This window comes from Eubalaena glacialis, chromosome 18 (genome assembly GCF_028564815.1).
Source record: "Eubalaena glacialis isolate mEubGla1 chromosome 18, mEubGla1.1.hap2.+ XY, whole genome shotgun sequence".
Classification (NCBI taxonomy): Eukaryota; Metazoa; Chordata; class Mammalia; order Artiodactyla; family Balaenidae; genus Eubalaena; species Eubalaena glacialis.
In genome coordinates, this window is record NC_083733.1 from 60,175,834 (window position 1) to 60,185,322 (window position 9,489).

Here is a 9,489-nt window from a genome sequence, read left to right on the forward strand (position 1 = left end):
ATCTGCCTTCCCCTCACCTTCCTTCTTCCCACCCAAACCTGCCCTCAGACTCCTGCAGCTAGGGTGGCCTCTGGCCCCTTTCGGCCTTCCTGCCTCCCTTCCTCTCTGTGCCCCTCACCAGGCAGCTTCCTCACTCCTTCCCACCCTGCCCCAACCACTTCACCACCCTAGAGAAAGCCAGGGGCAGTCCCTCATTGACCGTGTGCCCTTGGACAAGACCCTTTGCTTCCCCTGGGCCTCAGTTTCCCCATCTGGGAAAGGGCTCAAAGGATGACACTGGCCCCTTCCCACCAGAACCCTCCCAGCTTCTAATTTTAGTGAGCCTGCCACCCATTTTGCAGATGTACATCCTGGTTCTCAGACACATTCTCAAGATGACGTTCCCCCAGAGCTCCTTAAATTATACATTTACAGTCTAAAAAAAAATAGAATTCAGAAATAACAGAGCTCATAACACATCCCCTTTAATGGTTCAATGGGTTGGCAGGGGGTAGGTGAGGTAGGTAACACTTAACACTACCTGGTGGAATTATTCCCTTTGGTTGGAGGTGGTGAACTTCAGGGCTGAGGGGGCAGGTGGTCCCACTGGAGGAAGGCTTTGCGTGAAGGACTGGGGTGGACACTGGGTGTCCAGTTCAAAGGCAAGAAGGGGGAATCCCTGACTACTCTGAAGAGGAGATCTGGATGGAGGAAAGGGTGGAGGGAGGATCTGTTGGAATGATCCACTTTGAAAGAGGGGAGGACCCCAGTCAAGGCACCAGTGGTGGACGAGAGGAGCCACAGGGTGACACACTGGAGCTAATGCACACCAAGATCCATCCTACTCCCTGCCCCCCCGAAAGAGTGAGGTAGATGGAAGGTCAAGGGGTGGGGAAGTCCATCAGAGGTTTCTATATTTTCACTACAATGGTCGGTACCAGTGAAGAAGTGGGAAGAGGCGTCCTGGTGTAATGGATGAGGGTCCCAGGGAAAGGACCACTCCTCAGGTAAGTTGGAGGTGTGAGTGACAAAATTAGATGGTCCATGTGCCCTGCTGGCCCTCCTATTGGTGGGTGGGCGGGGTCCAGTGGAAGACACTGCTTTTCCATTCCAAAGTACTAAACCAGTGGATGCGGTGGGGGTGGGGGTCGGGCTGGAACGTTCCATCGGTGGATGGGGGTGTCCCAGTGGAAGGTACCCCTCACTGGGCAGGTGAGTAGGGAGGTGACCAGAAGCCTGGTTGGATCAGCCCCAGTCCAGGATCCCTTCTGCCCCTAAAGGGACCTGGTGGTATTAGCTGGGCCGGTTCAGGAAGGGACAGTGGGGACAGACATGGCAGCCCAGGCATCAGTCACGTCTGAGACCAGGGCCCTGCGGCCTCCTACTCCTCGGGCGTGGGCTCTGCCTGGGGCGCGGGCGGCGGGTCCGGGGCGCAGAGCTGGGCGCGCACCTCTTGCATCTGCGCCTGCAGCTCCTCCAGGGCGCGCCGCGGCGGCGCCGCCTGCACCTGCGCCTGCAGGGCCTCCAGCGCCAGCGCCAGGCGGTCCACCTCGTCCCGCATCGTGACCCAGGCGGCGCGCTGCTCCCCCTCCTTGCGACGTTGATACGCCTGGTGGCGCCAGTACTCCAGCACCAGGCAGCTGCAGGTCACGACGAAGACGGTGGCCTCGCCCAGCAGCTCGGCGCCCAGCTCGGCGGCCGCCTCCTCGTTCAGCGGCTTGACGGCTTCAGCACTGAAGCCCATGAGGCGCATCTTGGCTCGCATCTCGGCCCAGTGGTACACTGCGGGGGAAGACAGGGGTCAGGGATCTTTGCTGGGGAATGCAAGCCCCGCCCCTCGACGCCTCGGTGTCCGGGTCGGAGCAATGGCGACACGGCAGCCAGAATCGCGGGCGCCAGCGGGGAATGGGCCCCTTAACCAAGACCCGCGCCGGGCCTCGCACGCGGAATGCCCAGTTAGTTATCTGGCCAGGGGTGGCCCTGAGGGCATCTTTTGAAAACGTCCAGAAGATTCTGGTGATCGGCTGGGGATGAGAATTGCTGCCCTGGAGGGGAGGTACAGAGTGGGGGCCGCAATCTCTAGGAAGGGGTGGGAGCAGTCAAAAGTCCAGGGCGGGTGTAAAGCTTGCTCCTTCCGCCCCTCCCACAACCCACCTGCCAGGCTCCTTCCCTCCCCGCGAAGGTGGAGCCGACGGTGCTGCGCTCTGTCCCGACGTGTGTTCACTGTGGGGTTTGGGGGTTTGGGGCTTTGGACGGAGCTCAGGGCTGGAGCGCCTGCTCTAACGCCAACTCCTTTCTTATCTAATCACTTACTCATGTGAACAAGGATTATCAGCATTGTGATCACTTGTAAATGCAACATAAGCCTAGAGTTGATGTTGAAACCTGATTCACTGCAGTAATAATTAATATTCATCCACTGATACAAGAATTGATGGGAAAAATAAGGTTCCTTGGGCTCATTAAGGGATGAATTTCTGAAAACATTTATACTTGACCCCTTCCAACCATCCTCCACAACAACCAGGCTGACCTAATTAGGTTTTCTTCCTTTAAGTTAGAAGAATAACATGCACATGGGGGGGATCATTTAGACTACATAGAAGGGGGTAAATTGCAAGACAGAAGTCCATCTTTCCACTTCCAGCTTTAGTTCTCCTATTCCTCAAAGGAATAGGAGGACTATTTTTTTGGGGGGCTGCACAGCGCGGCTTGTGGGATCTCAATTCCCACACCAGGGATTGAACCCCAGCCACAGCATCAAAAGCCTGGAATCCTAACCACTAAGAGGTTAACCACTTCTATTGGCAGACCAGCCAATAGAGAAGGACTTGAATCACCTAAGAGGATAAAATCTAAATGGCCACTAGACATGTGAAAAGATGCTGACCTCCATTACATGTCAGGAAAATATTAATTAAAATCACAAAGAGAAAGCACTACACACACACCAGAATGGCTGAAATGAAAAACCCACACATCCTAAGTGCTGCCAAAGATGTATCACACTCAGACTCGGAGGAGGTAATTGAGGACACCCACTCTGGCAGCTGGTTGGCAGCGACTCCTAAATTTAGCATTCAATGCTCTATGAGCCAGCAATTCCGCTCCTGGGTGGACACCCACAGAAACCTGTCACATGTTCTCTGAAAGACATGTCCCTGCATGTTCACCTCAGTGCTATGAATAAAAGACTCTAGACCACCCAAATGCCCACCCATAGAAGGATTGGTAAAAAAGAATGCACACAGTGAAACACTCAACAGCAATGAGAACAAATGAACCACAACGACATACAAAAAGCTGAATAAATCTCACAGACAATGTTGAGTGAAAGAGGCCACACAAGCATACATGCTGTGTGATTCCATTTATATAAAGTCCCCAAAGAGGCAAACTCAATCCACGGGGTTACAAGTCAGGATGGTGGTTACCCTTGGGGGACAGTGACTGGAAGGGGGGCATGGTAGGGTTTCTGGGGGGCTGGTTATATTCTGTTTCCTGTTCTTTCTGTGAGTTTATCAAACTATACACTTAGGATGTGTACACTTTGCTTTAGGTATATTGTAATCCAGTTAAAAGTTTTCATAACCCAGGGCTTTCCTGGTGGCGCAGTGGTTAAGCATCCGCCTGCCAACGCAGGGGACATGGGTTCGAGCCCTGGTCCAGGAAGATCCCACATGCCGTGCAGGAACTAAGCCCGAGCGCCACAACTACTGAGCCTGCACCCTAGAGCCCATGCTCTGCAACAAAAGAAGCCACCACGAGAAGCCCGCGCACTGCAACAAAGAATACCCCCTGCTCGCCGCAACTAGAGAAAGCCCGCGCGCAGCAACAAAGACCCAACGCAGCCAAAAAAAAAAAAAAAAGTTTTCCTGACCCAAATGAACGAGAGTTGTCCAGCCACCTTCCTGATCTCTTCCAAGTGAGTTTCACTTGCAGCATCTGGTGAGGCCCAGAGAAATGCCACTGTCCGGTGCCATGCCCTTGGTCAGTCTGTTTCCTCCCTGTTGCCCATGGGCAGCCAGACTTGGCCTTGGCCACCTGTCAGATGAGCCTGAGACATCTAACTTCAAGGTGTCTTGACTGCCTATTTAACCCTCTTCCTGTTGGGAAATTACACTGGCCCCTCCCAAAAGGAACCCCAGTCTTATGATGTCCCCCAGGCTCCTGCCTGAGTGCAGGAAGCAGGGTCGTGATGGAACCTTGAACTCCCTGTTCTCCCTGCGGGTCTGTTAGAAGGCAAAATGGATTCAGAATCCAGGACTGAGAAAGTCCAGGCCCCCACTCAAAATGGGAGGGGGACGGGCACGACTATGGCCTGTGTTAAAGGGACTCAAAGACATGAAGACAGAACATTCCTTTCTTTTTTTTTAATTTTTAAATATTTTAAAATTTATATATATATTTTGGCTGCAATGCAGGGCCTGCGGGACCTTAGTTCCCCAACCAGGGATCGAACCCATGCCCCCTGCAGTGGAAGCGCAGAGTCTAAACCAATGGACGGCCAGGGAATTCCCCACATTCCTTTTTGTTTAAAAAACAAAATTTGATGAGCAGTTAAGAGAGTCTTTTATAATATAATTTTATTATATGATTTTAACCACAATTTAAAAAAATATTCAAATTCCATATGTCAATTACCTTCATAAATCTAGACAGTTTCTTAAAGGTAAAGGCTCAAAAGGGAATCTCAGCCTGAAATTGAGGAGGATTTTATGTCACAATCTATAAATGAAGCTATGCTTGCCAAGCACAGTAGTTAAAACAAAACAAAGCAAAAATGGTGAAATTACTCATGTTTGCTTCCCTAGCAGTGTCTTATATCCCCAGGCATGCTTTTGCCAACTTACCAACACTTCTGAAATATTTCACTACTAATAAATCTCATGATTTGCAAAGGAAAAAAATTAAAAGAACGAATAAGCTTTATATATTTCAACACAGAAAAATCTCCCAAACATAACAAGAAGAAATACAAGGTCCAAAAGATACAAACAGCGTGATAAAAACAAGAACGTGCACTATGGACACACATATATATTCAGGAAAAGTATAAAGTCTCACATGGAATAATACTCCGCAACTTCAGGACAGATGAAGGAGCAACGAGTGAGAACGGGGTGAGGCTTTTTAGCTTTACTCCCTAAAAAAGGGAAAAAAACTCAAAGCAAATAGGGCAAAATGTTAATATCTATTAATTCTAAGTGGTAGGTATGTGGGTGTTTGTTATAGTATTTTCTCTATGTCTGCAATATTTCACAGTTAAAAGTAAAAAATTAGTTCAAAAAGAATAACAATTATATTTTTTGGCCATTTGGAAAAAAAAGGATTTTGATGAATGCACAGTGATAGAAATCAGGTCCGTGCTTCCCTGAGGTCAGGTATGGTGGGAGAGATGGACTGCAAAGGAACACAAGGAAATTTGGGGGGTGAAGGAAATATTTTTAACTATGGTGGTGGTTTCATGGCAAATACCTGTGATAAAACCCATCAAAGTGAACCCTTAAAATAAGTACAGTTTATTGCATGTAAGTCATACCTCAAAAAAAGTTGTTAAATAAAAAGGAATTTTATAAGATTAAGAAAGTGAGAAGGCAAGCCACAGACTAGGAGAAAATATTTGCAAATCGTATATCTGATAAAGGACTTGTTCCAGAACATATAAAGAGCTCTTAAAACTCAACAATAGCTGGGAATTCCCTGGCGGTCCAGTAGTTAGGACTCGGTGCTTCCACTGCAGGGGGCCCCGGTTCAATCCTTGGTCGGGGAACTAAGATCCCCACAAGCCACATGGCGCAGCCAAAAAAAAAAAAAGTCAGCAGAGAAATACCAATCAAAACCACAATGAGATTCCATTTCACACCCACTAGAATAACTGTATTCAAAACAACGGCCAGTTGCACACATGTCCACATCAGTGTTATTCACAACAGCCAAAAAGTGGAAACAACCCCAAAGTCCATCAATTTGTGAATGGATAACAAAATCTGGTATATTTATACAGTGGAGTATTATTAATACATAAAAAGGAATAAAGTACTGATACATGTTACGACAGGGATGAATCTTGAAAACATTATGCGCAGTGAAGGAAGCCAGACACAGAAGGCCACGTAGTGTATGATTCTTTTATATGAAATGTCCAGAATAGGTAAATTCATAGAGACAGAAAGCAGATTAGTGTTTGCCAGGGGCTGGGGGAGGGAAGAATGGGGAGTGACTGCTAATGGACCTGAGGCATCTTTTCAGTGATGGAAATGTTCTAAAATGACCGTGGTAACAATTGCACGACTACGTAAATTTACTTAAAATAAATTGTCCACTCAAGACAGGTGAATTTTATGGCATGTAGATTATACCTCATTAAAGCTGTTTAAACAAACAAACAAGCAAAAAGTAGAGTCTCTCCCGCTGAAACTGGCAAATGCTGCTGTGCAAATGCGCGGGCTTCTCATTGTGGTGGCTTCTCTTGTTGCGGAGCACAGGCTCTAGGCGCGTGGGCTTCAGTAGTTGTGGCACATGGGCTCTAGAGCGCAGGCTCAGTAGCTGTGGCGCAAGGGCTTAGTTGCTCCATGGCCTGCGGGGTCTTCCCGGACCAGGGCTCAAACCCGTGTCCCCTGCATTGGCAGGTGGCTTTTTAACCACTGTGCCACCACGGAAGTCCCTGGACCTGAAATCTTGAGCAAGGTATCAAGGATGCCAGGAGTGCCTAGGAGTCATGCAGGAGGGAGGATGGCAGGTGAAGGGCGGATGTGGGGTGGTACCCACGGTGCTAGCAGTCCTCTGACCTCAGGAGTCCACCAGTGTCTCGTGCTCATGGCAACCTGGGGTAGACGCCTTGCTGCCAAGTGTTGGCCCAGCCAGGGACTACATTTCCCAGTGCCCCTTGGGGTTAGGTGTGGCCAGGGCATTAAGTCCCGGCAAGGGGAACTGAGGTGAACTGAATAGAGTGCCACTTCCAGTCCTGGTCCATAAAACCTGTGCTCTCCTCCTTCATGCTCTTTACTGACCTCTGGCTGGAGTGGACATGACCCCCAGGGTGACCTTGAAAGGCACACGCTGAAGATGGTGGGACTGCATCAGCCTGGGTCCTTGAATGACTGAGCAGAGGAAGAGGGCTGTCCTGCCACATGACTCCCCTGCAAGAACTGCTATACAAGCAAGAAATAAACCCCTGTTCTAGGTGCCATTACACATTTTGGGTCTCTTGGTGACAACATTGGTGTCCTGAACTATAGACCTCCAAGATTCCTGCTGATTTTCCTAGCCTTGGTCTCCAATATATCCTTCCAATATATTCTTTTTCTGCTTCCGTTGGCCCAGGATGGTTTCTGTTGCTGGCATTGCAGAGTGTTCACTGATGATGACAAAATTCAATGCTTTGCTAGTATTTCCTCTGCGCTAGGCACCTCCCTAAGTGTTTTACATGTATTAACTGTTTCGATGTCGTAATAATCCCACAAAGGAAGTTCTGTTGTCAAGCACAAAGACATACGGTGAACTCCAGCTCATCCAAATAGTATGAGGTGAATCTAGGGCTTGAGTCCAGGAATTTCAGTGTCAGAACCCACACCCTCCTCCACGATGCTCCACTGCCCTCCAGACAGATTCTCTAAGCCTAGAAATGACTGCCAGTTACATCCATTTTCACACAGCACTATTCACAACAGCCAAAAGGAGAAACAACCCAAATGTTCATTGACAGATGTACAGATAAACAAACTGTGGTCTATCCGTACAATGGATATTATCCAGCCATAAAAAGAAATGGAGTACTAATACCTGCTGCAACATGGATGAACCTCGAAAACATGATGCTAAGTTGAAGGAAGCCAGACACAAAAGTTCACCTATTGTATGATTCCATTGATAAGAAATGTCCAGAACAGGCAAATCCATAGAGAGAGAAATCAGATTGCTGGTGGCCAGGAGTTGGAGGGGGAGGGGATGGGGAGTAGCCACTTAATGGGTACCAACTCTTATTTTGGGGGTCATGAAAATGTTTTGGAATTAGATAGAGGTGATGGTTGTACAATGTGGTGAATGTACAAATGCCACTTAATTTTTCACTATAAAATGGTTAATTCTATGTTATGTGAATTTTACACCAATTAAAAAACAAAAACAAAAAACAAAACTGCGGAACTCCACACAGGGGCACCCTCAGCCACAGCCTCGTCTCCTGCCACTCCCTGAGCTACCCTCACTGCAAGAAGCCAAAGAAAAACAACTGTGGAGGAAGGATCCTGCTTCCTCCATGGGCCCTGTAACTTGACATTTTTAATTTTTTTAATTGAAGTATAGTTGATTTACAATGTTGTGATAGTTTCAGGTGTACAGCAAAGTGATTCAGTTATACATATGTATCTTTTTCAGATTCTTTTCCATTATAGGTTATTACAGGATACTGAATACAGTTCCCTGTGCTATACAGTAGGACCTTTGCTGTTTATCTATTTTATATACAGTAGTGTGTATCTGTTAATCCCAAACTCCAAATTTATCCCTCCCCCCCTTTCCCCTTTGGTAACCATAGTTTGTTTTCTATGAGTGCAACCTGACGTTTGTGATCTGCAGCCAGAGGAGGCTGCTCAGTGGTTGCTTGGTGGAGGGGAGAGGGGAGGGGGGCAGGGGGAGGGGCTTGGAGGAGCGATGAGATGTGTCTACTATGTTCAATGTGGTGGTGGTTTCACGGGTGCATACGTATGTCAAAACATCAAATAATACACACTACTGTACATAGAAGAGGTATTTTATATATAGAAAAAATAGATATTTAAATATTGTAAATCAACTGCACTTGAATAAAATTTTTTAAAAATTTAGGGGCTTCCCTGGTGGCGCAGTGGTTGAGAATCTGCCTGCTAATGCAGGGGACACGGGTTCGAGCCCTGGTCCGGGAAGATCCCACATGCCGCGGAGCAACTAAGCCCGTGTGCCACAGCTACTGAGCCTGCGTGTCTGGAGCCTGTGCTCCGCAACAAGAGAGGCCGCGATAGTGAGAGGCCCGCGCACCGCGATGAAGAGTGGGCCCCGCTTGCCGCAACTAGAGAAAGCCCTCGCACAGAACCGAAGACCCAACACAGCCAAAAATAAATAAATAAATAATAAATAAATAAATAAATGTGAAATTCTTTAAAAAAAAAATTTAAACCATCAAATTATACACTTTATATACGTGCATTGTATTGTGTGTCACTTATACCTCTCACTTAAAGCTTATACCTCACTTAAAGCTGCTTTGACAAAAAAATCCGAGATAAGGCAGGATAAGCACCTACTTAGAAACAGAGAAAAAGGACTGAAAGAGTTTGTGGCAGGAGAAAGGGTACAGAGTGGGTAGCATGGGGCTGGGAATTGCTGCTTTTGATGATAAGCCTTAGAGAATGTTTTGTTCTTTAAACTGAGAAGAAAAATAAACATTTAGTGTAATTACACACGTGCACACGCACAGACACAATACTCGTGGGACCTGAGCACTGTTATCTTGGATCCTTGCCCCCTCAC

The 9,489-nt window shown here is 47.6% G+C and overlaps 1 protein-coding gene across 1 annotated transcript; it reads right to left on the reverse strand.

The window, feature by feature from the left end:
• Nucleotides 1-448: 448 nt before the first annotated feature.
• Nucleotides 449-2,188, reverse strand: LOC133078350 (optic atrophy 3 protein homolog). Its single transcript, XM_061173365.1, has 2 exons — nucleotides 2,134-2,188; nucleotides 449-1,761 (listed from the first exon to the last, which is right to left on the reverse strand). Exon 2 carries the CDS (start codon nucleotides 1,742-1,744, stop codon nucleotides 1,361-1,363), a length of 384 nt encoding a protein of 127 aa, XP_061029348.1. The 5' UTR covers nucleotides 1,745-1,761; nucleotides 2,134-2,188; the 3' UTR covers nucleotides 449-1,360.
• Between the last annotated feature and the right edge of the window lie 7,301 nt (nucleotides 2,189-9,489).

Bases quoted from the DNA above. Each gene is read 5' to 3' on its own strand.
- LOC133078350 (XM_061173365.1), bottom strand. From the start codon at position 1,744: ATGCGAGCCAAGATGCGCCTCATGGGCTTCAGTGCTGAAGCCGTCAAG.